This window comes from Strongyloides ratti, assembly GCF_001040885.1.
Source record: "Strongyloides ratti genome assembly S_ratti_ED321, chromosome : X".
Lineage (NCBI taxonomy): Eukaryota > Metazoa > Nematoda > Chromadorea > Rhabditida > Strongyloididae > Strongyloides > Strongyloides ratti.
Window position 1 is genome coordinate 4107480 of NC_037309.1, and position 20464 is coordinate 4127943.

General features: G+C 17.7%; 2 protein-coding genes across 2 annotated transcripts; one reads left to right on the forward strand and one right to left on the reverse strand.

Moving 5' to 3' along the window:
- Nucleotides 1-181: 181 nt before the first annotated feature.
- SRAE_X000088500 (Dbl homology (DH) domain and Pleckstrin homology domain and Zinc finger, FYVE/PHD-type domain and Pleckstrin homology-like domain and Zinc finger, RING/FYVE/PHD-type domain and Zinc finger, FYVE-related domain-containing protein) lies at nt 182-2833 on the reverse strand (the record flags this gene model as incomplete). The annotated part of the gene is made up of 3 exons (XM_024645283.1): nt 182-2485; nt 2532-2642; nt 2711-2833. 3 exons carry the CDS (start codon nt 2831-2833, stop codon nt 182-184), a joined length of 2538 nt encoding a protein of 845 aa, XP_024510757.1.
- A 10465-nt stretch (nt 2834-13298) lies between these two features.
- On the forward strand, nt 13299-13898 carry SRAE_X000088600 (Ras-like protein 3; the record flags this gene model as incomplete). Its single annotated transcript, XM_024645284.1, has 2 exons — nt 13299-13481; nt 13524-13898. 2 exons carry the CDS (start codon nt 13299-13301, stop codon nt 13896-13898), a joined length of 558 nt encoding a protein of 185 aa, XP_024510758.1.
- Nucleotides 13899-20464: the final 6566 nt, after the last annotated feature.

Consider the following 20464-nt stretch of genomic DNA (forward strand, 5'->3'; position numbering starts at 1 on the left):
CAATTGAAAATACATATTTATAACATTGTAATTTTCTTATATTCGTTAATTTTATCTTAAATTATTTAAATTTTGAAAATATATATTATTTATATATTAATTTTAATCTACCAAAAATATATATTTAATTTTATTTCCATTCATACTTTAATAGTATTAAATATTTGAAGAAAAAAAATGTTTAAAAAAGATTAGAAACTCTTTTTTTTTTATTATTATTTGATTCTTCGCCACTGCTATTTTCATCATCAATTGTATGACTAGGATGTCGTGCGTTTGCGGCTAAGTCAAGAACAGCCATCCATTTAGCTTGAGAAGCAGCATCATGGGCTAAAATATCATAAGTTCTATTGATGTGTTTTAATTGAAAACCATGTTTTTCATTACTATGAGAAACTTCACATCCTGATACAGGGCACATTGCTAAAGCAACATTATCTTCATCTGTGGCATATGAATATAGACAAAAATCTTTGCGAAGAACAAAATATCTATGAACTAGACGTCCATTAAATTTAAGAATAACAGAACTTGAATGTAAAATTTCACCTTCAGTTGCTGGTATAGCAAGCATATCAAGACGTGTTAATAATTTTGATAATGCTAATTGTCCATTCTCATCCATATTTACATTACAAATATTACATATTCTATTTTTTTTATCTTCATTTCTAAGATTACCAAAACATCTTTTGCAATATTTTAATTTACAACCAGAACATTTATATGATTTTGATGGCCAACGAATATCATTTTCACATTTAACACACCATTTTGTTTCATATTTTCCTGATGAAAAACTACTACTACACGAAATACTTTTGGGAAATGAATTTTTACGGTCATTGGCATCATTTATAACATTCCATAACAATTGCATAAGGTCATTTTTTTCTTTGGCACTCTCACATGACAACTCAATTCTCCTACTTGGTCTTTGAGGTTGATTTTCAATTATACCATCAGTTCCCCTTAAATAAAAACTATGTTCTCTTTCTAGGTTGTCACCTTCATATATCTGTGAATAATATGCATCAAAAATAGCTCTCATTTTAAATTTAATAACACCAAACATATTTCTTTCAGATGCTAATAAAAATAAATCATTAAATACAAAAAGTATACGTTCTTCAGCTTTATTGGTACTTGAACTTATTTTTAAAAGTTTAACTTTTTTTAATAATTCTCTTGATGGTGATACTAATGTTATAGTATTTCCTAATTGTTCTTGTACCTCTAAGACATTTTTATATCTATCTAATTTTCTCATCATTTCATTAGCATGTGATGCAGCTTCTAAAACTAAACTTAAAGCAATTTCACAATCTTTATAATCTGGATCAGATTCAACAAGATGTTTTTTGTATTCTTGTAATAATAATTGATAACGCATAACTCTTTGAACAGGACATATAAGATGTGATACAAGTGGAAGATTTTCACATTCATTCATTTTTTCAATTTTTTTAACAATTTGGGCAAAATGTTTTTTCTTTTTAAGAGATTCCTCAAATATTGATGTTGCTTTTTTATAATTATGTGTATATTCTGAATACATTTTTAAAAATGGTGCTTGTTTTTTAACAACATCGCAAATTTTTCTACATGAAGACCACTCTCTTAAACGATCCATCAATTGAGGAAGTAAATGCGAATTATGAAATTGATAAAGTGATGAAATATTTGCAAATATATAAGAAATTGTTGATTTATCGAGTGCTTTCTCTTCAACAACTTGTTTACGGAAGATATCTTCAAGAAGACGTAATTTATCAACATAACGTTGTTCAGAATCAACAAGTTCCTTTACAGCATGCCATGCTTTATCATATCTTTTAGTTGATGTAGCAGATATTGATGGTACAGATCTAGAACCTTCAATAGCAAATTCAGAATGATTATCAGCAATTTCACTTAAAGCAAGACGTGATGTTCTATCATCATTTTCTGTTTCATCATCCTCACTTATATCACCATCAGCATTATCATTCATTTTTAATTGAAAACCTCCTTGAGGTCCTTTATATTCTAGGAAAGCTCTAAATTTACTTTTTGATTCTTTTTTAATACCATTAATAAATGTTTCTTGTTTAGAAAAATGTGAACTATAACTTTTTGATGAATGATATTTAGTTGTAGTACTACCATCAGGATTAACAATAGTTTCAGCTTTTGTAGATGGCATTTCAAAAAATTTTGGTTTTGTTCTCATTTCACTGAAAAGATCTGGAAACAATTCCAAAAATGTATTTTTTTCTTGATTTAATAAATTCATGAATCCTGTTTCAGATTGACGATACATATCATTTAAAATAAATTGTGAATTAGGATCATTAACTTCAAATTTAACATGTTGTGAGTTATCTTTTATTACAGGTTCATGAAAACCATATAAATCACCAGTAATTAATTCAGTTTTTTCTTCAACTTTAGCTTCTTTACCATCAGTAAATTCTAATCTTCGTAAACTTTGTGTACAATTAACCTTAAAATAAATTTATATATAATGTAAAAAAATAAAAATAAATTACTTTAAGCTTTCTTCTAGTTGTTGTAGTACTTTCTTCAGTTCCATCAGCAGATAATATATGATAAACAATAACTTGAACTTTACAATTATCTGTTGGATCAATTTCTTCTCTCTAAATAAAAAAAAAAGTATATATATTTATATATATTAATAATTAATTAAATTTTATATTAAACATACCTCTTCAATACTTAAAATTGTTCCACCATTAGTATCAATTTCTGGAACTTTTCTAAGTTGATTAAAATTGCTAAACAACAAGTCCGTAGGTTGTACGGACATATTTGAATTTCCTACCAACATTAAATGTTTAAACAAATAATTATTTTATATATATATTTATAAAGAACTTTTAATAAAAATATTGTTAAATTGTTAATTTTTGTTTATTTTTTTTTTGAATATATTAATAGATAAATTGTACAATAATATATCTATAATTATAAATTAAAATATAATTAATAAATATATGAATAAATATAAAAAATTGTTTAATATTAAAATTATGCATTTATAAAATTAATCAATTTGTTTAAAAAAGAAAATAATTACATTAAAGAAATAAAAAATAATTTAAATAGTATTAAATAAATATATTAAATAGTAATAATAAAAAAAAATGAATGATAAATTGTAAATGTAATAGTTATATATTATGAATTAATTTATATATAAAATAATTACTTACATTTTTTTACTAATTAATAAGATAAAAAAAAAATTTTTTTTAAACCAACTATTTAAAAAGTTAAAAGAAAAATTTAAAAATAGATATTGAAGTGAAAATTGTTGAGCATTTAGATAAAGAAATAATGAGTGTCGAACAATTAATATAATGTTAAAAGATTAACAACTTCTTAAAAGTTGTTAATATTTTATAAATCAAAATTAATTTTGCTCTACAAACAAAAAAGAATTATATATTCTTTATTATTTGTAAATTTTTTTTTATTAATAAGATAAAATGTTGACTAAAAATGAGGGTTAATAGTTATAAAAGTATAATATTTAAAATGATTTGATACAATATTATATATTAATATAATTCATATTTATAAAAGTTTAATAAAAGTGATAAATAAAAATGTATAGAGGTAATAAATAAAATAGAATTTTATAAAAGTATATATGTACCTGATCTTAAAATTTTTAGCTATATGACTATTAATAATGATTGTAATATATTTATATATTTCTTTGATACACTTTTATAATTAAATGATGTATTACAAAATGTTTTAATAATTTTAACCACATTGACACTAACAAATATTTAAAATAATTTTATATTTTAGTTCCAAATAATAAAATCTATTATACTTTGAAATAATCAGCTTAAAATATTATTTTGAATATTTAAGTAAAAAAAAAATATTTTTTATAAATTAAAGTTGTAATATATGTATAAAACATGTATTTTGAAAACTTTTATATATATATAGTCAACAAATAATTTTTATCAATAAAATAAAAGTATTAAAAATAAAATAAGAATGTTAAAAAAATATGATATCCTTAAATTTTATGGTACCTTTAAAATTAATATAATATTATTCTTATGACTTGTCATGATAAAACATACATATACAATTTTTTTTTTGTTTGTTTTATAAAACTACATCATATAGATGAATTGATATATTATATTTAGAGGTTATGTTGTAAAAAATATAAGAAATCAACTATGATAATAAACGATAATTAAAAAAGATTATTTGAATATAATATTTAAAAGATACAATTTGTCATACATATAATTTCAAGATTTATAAAACATTACAAATAAAATAATGGTTTGGCATTATAAAAAAAAAAATATTAACAACTTTTTAATAGAATATACATTATTGAAATTTATATTGTCTTTAGTTTAATGGAATAATACTATAAAATGGTAAATATATAATATAAAAACAAATGAAAAATCTTCTTAAAAAGCATTTTAAATGATTGTTCATAAATTTTATAATATTCAAACCGCATAAATCAAAAAGTGTGTAGGAAGTTTAGTAGGTTAATGATATGTACTAAACTGATAAAATTTTAAAAACTTAAACATATTTTATTAACTATGGTTGAAAAGTTTTAGAACCTTTTAATAAGTGCATTTACTTCAAAAGTTAAAGTAAAAATAAATTTCAATTGCCATTACCTTTATTATAACCTTACTTTTATCAAAAGACATAAATTTATTATTAATATTTTAAAAATAAAATATTTTTTAAAATAAAATATAATTTAAACAAGAAAATAAAAAGGTTAATTTTTAAAAATATATTTAAAAGAAAATATATAATGGACAGTAAAAATAATTTTTTTATGACATTTATTTATAAAAATAAATGATTTTAATATTTAAAAAGATTTAAATAAATATATTCTAGTTCAATAAAATTTATATTATTGCTGTTTTTATTTTAAAATTTTTTAAAAGCATGATTAGTAAATAATAATTAGTTTCAGTATTTTTATTTTAAAAAGAAAAAATTAAAAACCTTTTAATAGTTATTTTTAAAAAATAAAATAAATAACAATCTACTTCTTTTTTTTATAGTAAAAATGTTATTTAAAAGAAAAGAAAAATTTATAAAAATATAATATACTGATTTTTTGATTGATCATGATAATAGAATTTATATTTATATGAAACAAAAAAAAAGAAGTATTTTTTTATCTTTATTTAGGTATATATAAAGAGTATTACATAATTTTAAAGATTAAATTTTATATGTGATAAAGGAATACTTTATCAAATAATGACAATAAGAAAAATTTTAAAAATTTAAAATATAAAACATTTAGATAGGAAAAAAAAAGAAATTTTTGTTAATTTAAAATAAATAAAACACGTTAACAGTAATGAGTAATATCATTTGAAAATGATATGTAAAATTAATTATGTTGAGGGAATAAAATATGCGTAGTAAATTTTTTTTATTATTGTTCCTTTTTAAAGAACCAATCAAATTTTTAAAATGTGAAGTGATAAAAAAATTTTACTATCTAGAACAGGAAGAATTTAAGTTTTATATATTTATACAAAGAATAAAAGGCTCCATCCACCTACGAATTTTTAATAGTATTTTTATATAAATATTTTAAGGAAATTTTTATATTATAATATATACAAATATAAATAAATATGATAATTCTTAAAATAAAATTTAACTTATTCTTTTATTTTAAAATTTAAGAAATAAATTTTCATCTTAGTTTTATATTATCATGAGTAAGATTGATTAAAAAGTACATATTCAAATAAATTTATCAATATCAAGTGGAATACAAACATTCTTTATTACATAAAATATTTATGAATAAAACTTTTTTCCTAAATTTTGTACTTTTAAAATAATTATGTTAGATAATTTTTAAAAGAATCTAAAAAAAAAGCCATATTTAAGTGACATAAATTAAAGAAATAATTTGATTGGTTAAACATTATTTAACAGTCTATAGAGAAGTTATTTAATTATTTAATAGACATTTATCTTAATTAATGTCATTTCTGATTGATGGAACAGGATAAAAAAAATATTAGTCTACATTTTACATAATATGTAAAAACAGTTAAATCATGAGAAAATAAATTTTTTTCAACGTATATTTAACACTATTTTCAATTTCAAATAAATGTATATAAATAGTAGAAGTTAAAATCAAACAAAATAAGTTGTTTAAGAAAATAATACAGTTGAAATGATATTATTCGTAATACCTCAAATATAAATATACTAGTCTTTAAAATTTAAATAAAATAAAAATAATAATAAAATTAATAAATAATTTAAATCACATTACTTTTATAGTTTTAAATAAATCATCAACATAATGATAAAAAAAAATTTTTTTACTTGTCATTTTTCCTTTTTATTATTATATATGTATCATATTAATATTAAAGAGTCATAAGTATTTTTTATATTCTCTTTTTAACTTATTATATTTGCCGTCATTAATATAATTATTAACAAAAAATAATTATGATAATCATGGATTATCCCACTTACCCAGAAATAATGTCATCTTATTTTTAGAATCGCTAAATCATAAAAGTTTTTTTGATAGAAGCGACAAAAAAAAATGAATAATATAATGTGACTCATCAATTGTTTTTTTTTATTTATTTTTATTGATGAAACAGAAACATAAGAAAATATAAGTAACAAATTATAAAATAATTTGGTTTACATGTATTTTAAAAAAAAAATAAGTATTATAATTTTGTAACGATTTACTAAAAGTGAAACCAAAATTTTTTAAAATACTTTAATGCTATGATATATATTACAAAGATTTTTACTAAGTGTAACAAGTATAAAGGTTTTATTTATTAATCAAATAAAAAAAAATAGTTTTATTAAATGAGTAATGATATGTAAAGAAAAAAAGTATATTTACCAAAATCGATCAATGTAAAATATATATGTCTGTTTAAAGATGATGATGAAATTTTTATCATAAATATATGAAAAGCTTAAAAGTACTATTAATTAAACTTTCTTAAAAATTATAAACAACTTTTATTGAATAGTTATTAGTATAAAAAAACTAAGAGATATTCATTAAATACTATAATTTGTTATTTAAAATGTTTTTAAAATTTGTCTTTTTTTTTTCTCAGTTTTTATACTAATAAAATAATTCTTCATTAGGTATCCTATTTTCAGTCCAATGTCGTTTTATATTAATTTCAATGTCATTTATTACAAATTATAGTTAACAAATCTATAGTAAATTCTAACATATTATTTTATTATTTTAATAAAATAAATATAAAGATATTAAAAAATTTAGAAGATACGTATTTTAAAGATTATTTAAAAAAGAATTTTAAACTATTTTAAAGTTGAAGGAAATTTTAAAGAAACAAAATACAACTTAATATATTAAATATCGTCTTTCATTTTTTGAAACTTAACAAAAAAAAAAAAAAGTTAAACAAAGCTACTTATTAACAATAAGAACCTATGTTTATAATGTGAAATGTTTGTCATTTGAAAAGATTATTATTAAAATTTTTATTTTAAAAATCACTAAGAATGTGAAAAGAAATTCGCTAATCATTAATAAAAAAATATTAAGATTTTAGTAGTAAAAATTATTTTAAAATGTATAATTGAAATGAACATTAAAAGAGTAATAATAATAATTTAAATGTTAATGTATATATTTATTTGACAATTATATTATTTTGACTTTTTTTTTCTAAATATAATAATATAATAACATTAAAATTTAGTCTAGATCGTTATTTAAAAAGATATATTATTGATAATAAACGATGATATTAGATATGTTTTCATGAAAACACAATAATAAATATATATAAAGGTTCTAAATATAAAAATGAAAAGAAAAAGATAAGATATGTCTATTTATTTTAAAAAAGATAAATTGGAAAATGGTATTGAGAAAATGTTATTATAAATATGTTACAATTTCTATTGGGAATAATTTAATTATTTTGACAAATTACGATTTTTATAGTTTATTAAAAGTATCACTTGTATTAAAAAAATATATATCTAATTGTAATTTTTAAAATTTTTTTTCCATAAATATTTTTAGTCACCAAAAATTAACGAATTATATAAAATAAATTTTTAGATAAAATCATAAGAAAAATATTTTGGTAACTATATTTTAATTTCTTATGTACGTATTGTCTTATTTTCAATTAGAATAATCATGATGATAAAAAGAATTTGTTTAGATAAAAAAGAATTTTATCTTTTATCAATAGCAACTAATTTGTATGGTGATAAATATCAAAATCTATTATTGTTTCCCCTTTTTAAAATATCATTTACTATAATTAGCAAAGCTTTATAAAGAAAGTGCCAGTAATTAAGTAGTTTAATTGTTTTCTTATCACTTTTTTAATTATTTATTTTTAATAATTATTTTAAAAATAAAAAATATGAAATAAAAAAAGTAGTTTTAATTTTATAATATTTTATTTTTTTGTAGTAAAATTTTATTATTGTATTATAAAAAATATGTTTTTTTATTAAAAAACCTCTTTGTGTTTTTTTTATTGTATAAAAAAATATATTTTTTTTTACTAAATCTTTAATATCGTCAATTATAACAATAAATTCAAATATTTCATTTACATTTATAATATCATAAAACTTATTTATTTAAAATTATTCATCCTCAAAGAATTGTTTATTTTTCATTCTATTTATAAACTTGTTTTTAAATAAAATTTTTTTGAAGTTAATGTATAAAATAAAAATGTTAGTAATATATAAACAAAGCACATCATATGCTTATATTTGATTGAAATATGATGGAAAAAAATTTATGATATCACTAAACTAATTAAACAATTTAATATGCACTTATTAATAATAATATTATTCTAATATGACTAATTTTTTTTTTTATTTTTATAAAAATAATTTATAAATAATCATTTATTGTTACAAATAAAAAAAAATTAACTATTTTTAACATAATTAATGTACTTAAAATTATAAATAAAATAAAATAATGTAGAAAAGAATATCTAAAGAATAATGTAATTGAAAAATATTAATTGAAAAAAAAAAGTTTTTTTTTTATCATTTAAGAAACAAACATTTAACAATAGTTTAAAAAAACTTTAAATACAACTTTTTTAAAAAGGATATTGAAAAATAAATAGTAATTAAAAATAAAATATTTTATTTTATTAACAAAAAATAATAAATATGATTGTTGATTATAATGTACTTAAAATCCTAGTTCATCTTTTTTCTTTCAAGAAAGTATGTTTATTAAAACAAAAACATTTCTACAAGATATAATATAAACTTTAAATATTAACATAAGTAAGAAAAACAATATTTTTTCAGTAATATACTTCTAAAGAGAATAACAAAATATAGTAATTATTATCATTGAAATATTAAACATTATAATATTTGATAAGATAATAAAAAAGTTATAAATTTTAAATATAAAAGTTTTTATTTTTTAAACTCAACATTTATAAATTTTAGTAAAAACTTTAAAATTTTATAATTTTTAACACATAGAAAAATTATGAATATCAAGCAATATATTTTTTTTAATAAATATTATGTCAGAAACCGTTTCCAACATTAATATGATTAAAATTTAAAAATGAAAGATATATTAAAAATTAAATTGTTAATAGAAGTTTAATTCATTTAAATAAACTAACATTTTTATAATTAATAAAAGTAACAAGCTTTGTAAAAAATAATTTTTACTTTTTTTGACATTCAATTTTTCAAAAGGCTATAAAAGAAACGGTAATAAAGAAAACTAAAAATTTAGAAATTAAAATATAAAAGTAATAACTATGTTTAAAAAATATTTTTTATAATTTTATACATGAACATACTTTTATATTTAAAAAATATTAATATAAAGCAATAAGAAAAATGTATTTATTTAATATAAACTTTAAAAAGTATAAAAAAAGCATTTATGATATATAAACTCATAAAAATGTTAAGAATTATAGTTTAAATAAATATCTTCAATCATAATTGAAACAAAAATAACATATTAAAAATTTATTATACTTATTTAAATTTTATAATTAAATAGTTATAATTTAATTTAATCTGAAGATAAAAATATCTAAAAAATAGTTCAAGGTAAAGAAAAAAATAATTATTAAAAAAATTACAATTTATATATTCATTGATAAATTAGTACAGTAACAAAAAGAAACAGATTAAACGTTTATGTTATAAATAACAAAAAAAAAACAACCTTATGCTTTATATTCTTAAATATTTTTACAAATTTTGATGCTTCTAAAAATTGTACAAATAAATTTAATGAAAATAACTAATTTCAAGAAACATAAAAAAGAAAATTTAACTTATAAGTTTTATCTTGATTATTTTGAATAATTAAGAATTTATTCATTTTATGCATATTTACTGATAAGTAAATAAAAACAAAAAATAATTATTTTACAGTTAATTAATTTTTATTTTGTTAGTTTTAAAAATCATATTTATAAATAAAACTATTAAATTTATAATACATTAGATTTTAAAATATAAATAAATAATAATATTATTGAAATAATACGGTAATTTTTTTCTTATATTTTATGTTAATAAAAAATAACTTATATTTGTTACTATACTAAAAATAGTGATTATAATTCTAAATAGTATTCCGAATCACTAAATTTTTACGATAAAATAATATGCCATTTTTATTTCATGTACATAAATGTCAATAAAAATTGCCAATTGCATCTTTGCATTTTATTTAAAAAATTTTAAAAGGAAATAAATATTATTGCTAAATACTTAATGAATAGTAATAAGATTTTTTTAGTCTTGATATTTTTTAATATAAGTTACGTTTTAAAATTCAATAACATATATATACCTTTTTTTTATTGTTTTTTAAACTTTTCCATTACAATGCTTAACTTTTAATAGAATTTCAAATAAAGTTATTACAACATACACAAATATGGCATGTAAAATTTTTTTCTAATGAATTTTTTTCTTAAACACAAACTTCATTTATATAACCAATGGAAAAAAAAATAGCTCAGAGTATTTTAATTAGATAAACATATGAAAAGCAAATCAAAAGATGGCAAAAAAATCAAACTAATTACAAAATGTTAAGTTATTAAACTGGAAGTGATAAAATTACTTTGAAAATTAATTTAACATTTACAAATAATAATTAGTTGATGTGTGTATACTATTAGTACAGAAAAATAATTCACTTTAAAAGATTGAAAAATTATTTATACAGAAATTAATGTTTATGAGTCAAATAAATAAGTTACAAAAGATATAAAAAAAAAAAATTTTTTTTAATTTGACTATATTCAAAGATCTGTAGATGGGGTTATCCAAGTTATTTCCGACAACAGAAAAATCCGATCTATACAAATAAAAAAAAATTTATTCGACGTCGGAAGTAACTAGGATATCATATCCATGGTTCACTGAGTATCTATATTTTATAATTAACTAAATTGGTTGTTAAGATATTTTTAAATTTTTAAATTTAATAAATAAGTATAATTGAATATACCTAAATTAACTGTTTTAATTTCAAATTTAGTTATTTTAAATTTATTTAAAAAAATGTTTTTACTATAATGTTAAAATACTTTTTTATTAAAAAAAATTTCTGAAAATTAATAAGTTTACTGGTTAATTTTATTTTATATATTAGTTTCATTTGAAATCTTATTAAAAAGAAAATATAATTATAAAATAAATAAAAATTTAAAAAGTAAGTATAAAAATTAAATGACTACAAAATTACTATACATTTTTATAAATATAATTTGGTACACTTGATTATTAGAAAAATTATTAAATCATATAATAAACATATATACATTTAGGAAGAAAAATTTAATTTATATGTCAAAACTAAAAATTTCTTTTTTCAATATTTAAATTAACTCAAAAAATATTTAAATAAGAAGTTCTATATAAAAAAAATTTATTTTTATTTAAAAATAGTATAAAAATATTTTAACAATAGAATAAATACTTTTAAAGTGACATTCTTTTTTAACCTTAATGCTAGTATAATTCTAATTGTTATTTGAACAAACTTAAAAATAAATAAAATTTTCCAGTATATTTTTTGCCATTTTTTTTTCTTTTACGTATTATTTAAGTTTTTTTTTTAAATTTAAATAAAAAAACTAAACATTGACAACATTTTTTTATCTATCAAAATTTTACAATATTATTATATTTCTTTATTTTTTGAAATAATTATTACAAGTTTAATTGTTTTATAATTAAAAATAAAATGATTTAAAAATTTGTATTAATTTTTTGTTTATAATAATTTTAAAAATTTTGTTTATTTATTTAGTTTTATTATTATAAATATATCAATTTAATCATGCATTATGTTTATTTTTTACATTAGTTTTAATATATGTTACCTACATACAAAAATTTACAAATTTTTAAATTTTAAATACTATGCATAAAAATATACTAGTTACTTTATTAATTATCTTAGCTTTATTTATGTTTTATTATAAGATTTATAAAAGAAAAGTTTGAATCTTACAAGCTAGATAGATTGTAACAAACAAATTTGTTATCATCTAAGTTTAATAGATATAAATATATGAAAATTTTTATAAAAAAGATTATTATATAATAAACTATTCTTTTATTTATTTTAGTTGGATAAATTTTAAAAGAAACTAAATATTATATTTTTTTCTAATATTAAAAAAAATATATAAAATTTTTTAATATTTTATGTTTAATATATTTTTAATATTCTTTGTATTTTTAAATTTCTACTTGAATTGTTTTACACATTAAAATTTATTTTAAAGTGGACATATTAGTTTATTATAAAATGTATTAATATAATTTGTAATGTATATTAATCATTTATATATTAATATTTTTTAGTTTATAAATATACAAAAAAAAATATATATATATATATTGTATTATTATTTTTATTAAATTGTTTTCTTGTAACTATAGCTGCTATTTTTATTTATATAATTTTTAGTAATCATTTGTCAGTTTTTAAATCAAAAAAATAGTTCTTCTAATTTTAATTTTGAAATATATCATAATGGTAAATAAATTTTTTTAAGCTTTATATTATGTAAAATTTTATTGTTTAATAAAAATCTTATAGTTAAGTATTAATTTTTCGATTTAACTTATATTTTTTACTCTTTTTTTTACAAATCGTTTGTAATCTATTTTGTTAAAATATATTATTATATTAATCTTGAAAAATTTTAGTCAATTAATAATTAAAAATGCGTGAATACAAAGTTGTTATATTAGGAAGTGGTGGTGTAGGTAAATCTGCTCTTACTGTTCAATTTGTTCAAGGAGTATTTGTTGAAAAATATGATCCTACAATTGAAGATAGTTATAGAAAACAAGTTGATATTGATGGAAAACAATGTATGCTTGAGATACTTGATACTGCTGGAACTGTAAGTATTTGAACAATAATTTATTGTTAATTATCTATTTAGGAACAATTTACTGCAATGCGTGATTTGTATATGAAAAATGGACATGGTTTTCTATTGGTATACTCAATAACAGCTCAATCAACATTTAATGATCTTGTAGATCTTCGTGAACAGATTCTTCGTGTAAAAGATACTACTAATGTACCAATTATCCTTGTTGGAAATAAATGTGACATAGAAGATGAACGTGTCATTAGAAAAGATGAAGGACAAAATTTGGCACGTTCTTTTAATTGTCCATTTTTTGAAACTTCATCAAAAGCAAAAATAAATGTTCAAGAAGTATTTTATAATCTCATAAAACAAATAAATCATTGTTATCCAGAAACAAGTAAGAAAAATCCACCAAAAAAATGTTGTTGCACTACAATGTAAAAAATTTTTTTTTTTATTAATTTTTCTTTTAAACAGTGCATAATCACTTCTTGTAATCTTTTTTTTAACAAAATCAATGTATTTTTTTTTTAATTTAAGCATACATTTGTAAAGAAGCATTAAATTGTCGCATTGTAGTTATTTTTTTTAATAAAATATATAAAAATTATTTTTGTAATAATTAATTCAAATTTAGTGATGTTTATATATTATGTTATAAAAGTTTTTAATACTATTTAAAATTATATTTAATAGAATAAAAAAAGAGCTAAATTTCTAATAAAAAAACAGGATAAACATTAATTAATTTATATACTTTTTTTTATAATCCTGATTACTATTGCTATTATGACTATCACTGATTTATATTTGTAGGTATAGCTGAAAAATCTATTTTGTTATCCTAGTTTTTTATATCTGTTATTATATAATAACATATGAGGTACTTAGTATAATTTAAAAAAAATTAACTTCAAAAAATTTTATTATCCAATAATCTATTGTCAGAATTTAGTATTATCTTTAACATGCATTAAAAGTTAGCTACATTTTGCTTCATCATTAAATTACTATTATGTTTATAATTGTAGAATATTGATTTCATACAATAAAAGTACAATGTCTACCAATTTTTTTCTATTTTTTAAAATAGAAATTGTACAAAAGAAAAGTTATATCATTATAAATAAGATAGCATTTTTTATTAATATAATATTTCTTATAAAAAATATTTTTATAAGTATATGATGTTAAATTGTAATAAATAAAATTATCGTTTTTAGTTGTAATAATTTCTATAGTTATAATAAAATTTGTAATAAAAAATCACATATTTTAAAATTTATTTGAAATAATTATTTTAAAAGTTAATAAGAGATATTTTTATAAAAATAAGAATAAATTTCAAGCTCTGTTATATTTATAGTAATATTATTTTTGAAAAAATTACAAATATTTCAAGATCTTTTAAAGCATCGTTGATATTTATTTTTGCTTTTTTATCTTCTTTTCTTTAACTTGTTATCTAAAAATCAAAAAATTGATCGAATTATAAATTATTTAAAAAGGTTTTTGATAATTAAGAAGAGGAATAAAATATATTAAAAAAATTTAAAAAAGTTTAATAAAAATACTGTGGGATAAAAGAATATTATTTTATAAATTAAAGATGTTTAAATTTTTATTTATAAATATTTTACATAATAAAAAAGTATTTGTATTGTTAAGATATTTACAGAACAATGAAAATGATGGAAATTAATTAGTTAATATACTCTACGATAAAATTTTTTAAATATTTTATAAGAATTTTTAAAAAATATTTCTGTAATATTTTTATTTATATAATTTATTGTTTTTTTGTAAATTATAAAATATAAATAAAAAATGTATAAAAAGTGTTATGTAGACTTTGTTATTTAATAAGAGATAACGCTATTATTTTTTTTGCTTTGTTCTTTTGAAAATTATTTAAGATGATGGTATTTAAAAATTTGAAAACTGTTGGATAAAATGTATTGAAGTTCAGGAAAATCATTTTAATGATAAAAAAACTAATTAAATCACTATTTAATAGAAAATCAATGATTCTGTTTAAAAATATAAATAATTGATAAAGAAAAAGAAAAAGTAAAGTTTTTAAACACAATTTAATAAAATGAAAGCTGGAAAAATCACTTTAAAAAATGTAAAAAAGAGAACAAAATTGTTTAAAAAACTACTCAAAAATTTCGCAATGATTTAAAATTTACATATAGAAAACTAAATCTGGATTATAAAAAAAATAAAAATACTATTGAATTTGATATAAATAATATAAATCCAGCATTAAACAAGCTTTTAAAGAAAGAAAAAATAAATATTTTAAAGTTTTAAAACATCCAAGATTTACAAGCTATAGATAGAATCTAGAATAAAAGCAACAATTAATGAAATCTTTTAATTTTATTATTTTTTTAATTTTTAAAAGAAATGAAAAGTTATATTAAAATTTTTAATTTAATCTTAACAAACTGTGGATAGGGTAATGCGAGTTATTTTCAATGTCAGAGAATCCTGGTTTATTCAATCCAAAAAAGTTATCATACGTCAGAAATGACTTGGAAATTTATTTCTTCGGTCGGCTGAGATTATTTATTTACTTTAAAATGAATAATAATAGAAGATGTAGTCATTTCCGAACTATGAAAGTGATAAGAATTGTTTTGAAAAAAAATTCAAAAAGAAAATATTAATGTATATTATGTTAATACTTGTTATGAAGATTTGTAAAAAAAAATAAAAAAGAAAAGTTTATTAATAAAATAATTTTAATATTATTATTTTTTATTTTTGTAATTGAAAGTATTTGTTAGAATAAAATATAATTATGTTGTCAGAATAATTGTTAAACTTTATTAAATAATATAAATATAATTTTAATTATTAAATTCACATGAAAATTTATTTTTCATGTAATGTTGTAAAAAAAAAGTAATTAAAATTATTTAAAATAATTATCGATAATGTAAAACTATTATTTATAAAAAAAACCGTTAGTTATTTTTTAGCTTTTAAATAATCAAAATGTAATAACAGCATTATAGATATAAATTTTTTATGAAAAATTAAAATAATTGTAATCTAAAGAGAAGAATAAATCCTATTAATTTAATTAATTTTTTATAGTTAAAAAGAACTGTTGAAAAAATTACAGTTTAAAAAGATCAATTAATTTTATATTAAAAAATTTCAAAGTTATTTTTTTAAAATAATATTTGTTAAGGAAGTTGTTGATAAAGGTAAATAGATATAAGAAAAGATTTAAAAAAGTGGTTTAATTGCACAGCAGACCGAAAATATGATTTTCAATAACGAACTGAGATTTTAGTAATGTTGGAAATAACACAGATAAGCTTATTTAATGTTTCCTGAACAATAAAATTTATTAATTTTTGAATACATTATTTTACTATAGTTTGATTAAATAAAAGGTTTATATTTAAATTTACCATTTTAACAACCCATTTTATACTATTAAATATTTAATTTTTCAACATAGTCTTGTGTTTTTAAATATCATGCATTTTATAAAATAACGTCTTGCATGTTTATGCAATCTTTGATTCTCCACGTAGTTTTGTTTGATATTATATTAATTTTTTCAAGAAAATAATTCACTATGTTTGTTACTTCTCTACTAGTTCGTTTTTATTTCAATCTGTTAATACGTTTCTTTGGATAAGGCATTTTCTTGCTTTTTCAATGAATATGATAGATTCTTACTTTGTATTCTAAATTTAATATTTAGTAACAAAAATCATTTTTAGGTACTGCCAATTTTTTTTGTAATCTTTAAATTCTTTTCTTAAATATAAAGTTCCATTAATATCAGAATTTACGTTGACCAAAATATTATCCTATTTATTTTTCTATTTCTAACTAATTCAAAGTAGCATTTATTACTTTTTTATTACATAAACGTTGTCTTTTAATATAAATAATATTTTCAGTTTTTCTTAACAATGTCAAACAAGATACGGACACCACATTTATAAATAAAAGAAGTAAAATGAACTTGAAATTTATATTCAAATAGAAATTATAAAAATGTATTTTAAATATTTAATATTGACATTATAATTAACCATTTTTAATAAAAAATTTTTAATTTTAAGTTATTTTAGATTTATTTTTTAAATTAAAGATTTAAAAATAGTTTATATATATGTAATTTTAAATTTAAATTAATATATTTTTTGCTAAAATATTACATAAATATATAAAATTGCTTTATAAATTTTGGAAGTTAGATATTTTGAAAATTTTATTAAACAAATTATAAAAATTAAATTATTTTTATTAAAATAAATTTAAAGGATTTTTTATATTATAATATTTTAAAATTTTAACGTCAACAATTTTAACTAAATTCTACAAAAATTGAAAAAATTAGATTTATTATTACTACCAAATAAAAAAATAATTGCTTAATACGTTTTTTTTCTTTTATAAAACATAAAAGTGACTTTATTTAAAACTTTTTTAAATTTAAATTTAATTATGTTTATTTTGAGTAACAAAAAATTGAATAAACTAAAAATATTGGTTTACACGATGTGCATTTTTAAAAATAAAAAAAATAAGAAAATATGAATAACTTTTCTTCAAAGGTTTAAAGAAAAACACCATATTACGTTTGCCAAATATAGATTATTATTTACATAATAAAAAAAACTATATAAATAAAGTTTTCAGAAATGAAAATAAGAAAAAAAAAGGTTTAATTGTTGTTTTTAATACAGAATACTTATTTAAAGGATTATTTTTGTTTTAACTTAAATATGTTTCTATATATGAAACAAATAAAAATTTTTTCTGAATTACAATAAAATGAAAAAAATAGAATATTAACAATTAAATTTGTTCATCTTTATTGAAACCAAGTGGTATTAGTAAACTTCTAAATATATATTTTTATAGGTACTTTATATCATGATAAATATTTATATAGACAAATGATAACAAATATAATAATGTGTTTAATAATATTCCTAAATTTAGTAAAAAATACAATGAAGAGACTCACATTCAAGTAAAATGGTATTCGATTAGAGGTACTTAAATAACTACTCAAAGGATAGAATACAAACAGATAAATGAAATTACTTATTCATGAATAAGTTAATTAAAAAAAAGCAAGTATTATTAACGACAAAAAAAATAATTTAAAAATTTTCATAAAATAAAGGCAATATAAAGTTTTTTCTTTAAGACTATTTTTACACAAAAACAAAAAGATTAATTGATAAATCAGTTATTAAATTACTTTACTATTTTTAAATTTTTTATTTTACTATTAGTTTATTTTTTATAAATGTTTAGTTTTTTCATTAGTCATTTAAAGTACATTTTAATACTAACATATACTTTATTTTTGCTACCATTGCAAAATCTTTTTAAATTTTTACTATTTTATAACCTCAAAGTTTTAGCCTGAAAGACAATCTTTATAAAAAGTTCTTCGTTGTTTTGACCATAATTTTATTTGCTTAAGATTAAAATATATCACATTTTTATAGACATTTGAAAGATATTTCTTTGTCAAAAAAATTATATCTTTTACTTTACAGAATCTAATTTTTGTCCTATAACATCTATGCTCTATTTCAACACCATATTCTAAATTTAAAATTTAAAAACAAAACTTTTCAACGTACTATCATATTTATTGTAATCATAAACAGTTGCTAATATACTAAAAGTTCCATTGATATAAACTTTTTGATTACTTAAAGATTTACGAAAAAAATATTTTCTATTTTTGAAAACGTTAAATTTGGTATTTGATTCGGGTAGACCATCACATAAAACTTGTCCATTGATAAAAAAAATATTTTTTTTTGTATATTTATTCCATAATAAGTTGGATTCTATTATTGTAAATAAGCTAATCAAAAATAAAATAAATTTGTAGTTCATATTTTAAATAACATAAGAAAGAACAAAAAATTTTTAGAAAAGATTTAATTTTTGTAAAATTAAAACAAAAAAATTATTTAAAAATATTAAAATTATACTTTTATAAAAATTTTTTATGATCATTTTTTAACAAATTATTTTCCTAATATACTTGTAATTGTTTAATCAAAACTTCTAAACATTTATTTAAATTATATTTTTTATGATATTTTAAAAATTTATAATTATATATAGTACAAAAATCAGTTAAAAATTTCACTTTTTAATATTTTTTAAAATAAAAGGTATTATTATAAGCGATAAAAAAATACCAAAAAATGTTTTTGTTATTCTGTAGTATTTCAACTGTCTTTAATTAACTTATTTTTTAAATAATGTCTTAAACTATCATTATTTAAAAAATTATTAAATTTTAAGAAAAAACTTTTAAGTTGATATCGAAACAAAAATATCTGCTGTAATTTTTTTTTATTATATTAGGGAATTTGAAAAAAGAGCCGTTATTAAATACTTTGTAAAAAAAAGCGTAACAGCTACAGAAATCTTCATAGATATGCAAAACGTATTAGATGAAGATTCTCTTTCCTTTGCCACTATAAAGAGATGGGTAATTGAATTCAAACATCGAAAAACAAGCATAGAAGATGATCCACGCAGAGGTTGCCTTAAAATTGCAACGACTAAAAATAATGATTGAAAAAATCCACAAAATGATAATGGATAATAGAAGATTAACAATCTCGGAGATAGCTGAAAAGATGGAGATTTATAAAAAACAAACATATCATATAATAACTAAAAAATTGGAGATAAAAAAATGTCTGCAATATGGGTTCCGCATTCACTAACAATCGATCCAAAACGCACCAGAGTTCAATTTTCAAATGATAGTTTGAAGCTTTTTTCGAAAGATAAAAGAGATTTCATGAAAAGATTTATAACTGGGAATGAAACGTGGATTCTCTACAACAATCTTGAGTTAAAAGGACAGTCAAAAGAATGAAAAAACCTCAATTCTCCACCTCCGAAGAAGGTTAAGTTAATATTTCAAGTAAAAAAGTTATGGCTTCAATTTTTTGGGATTGCAAAAGAATTCTGATCATAGA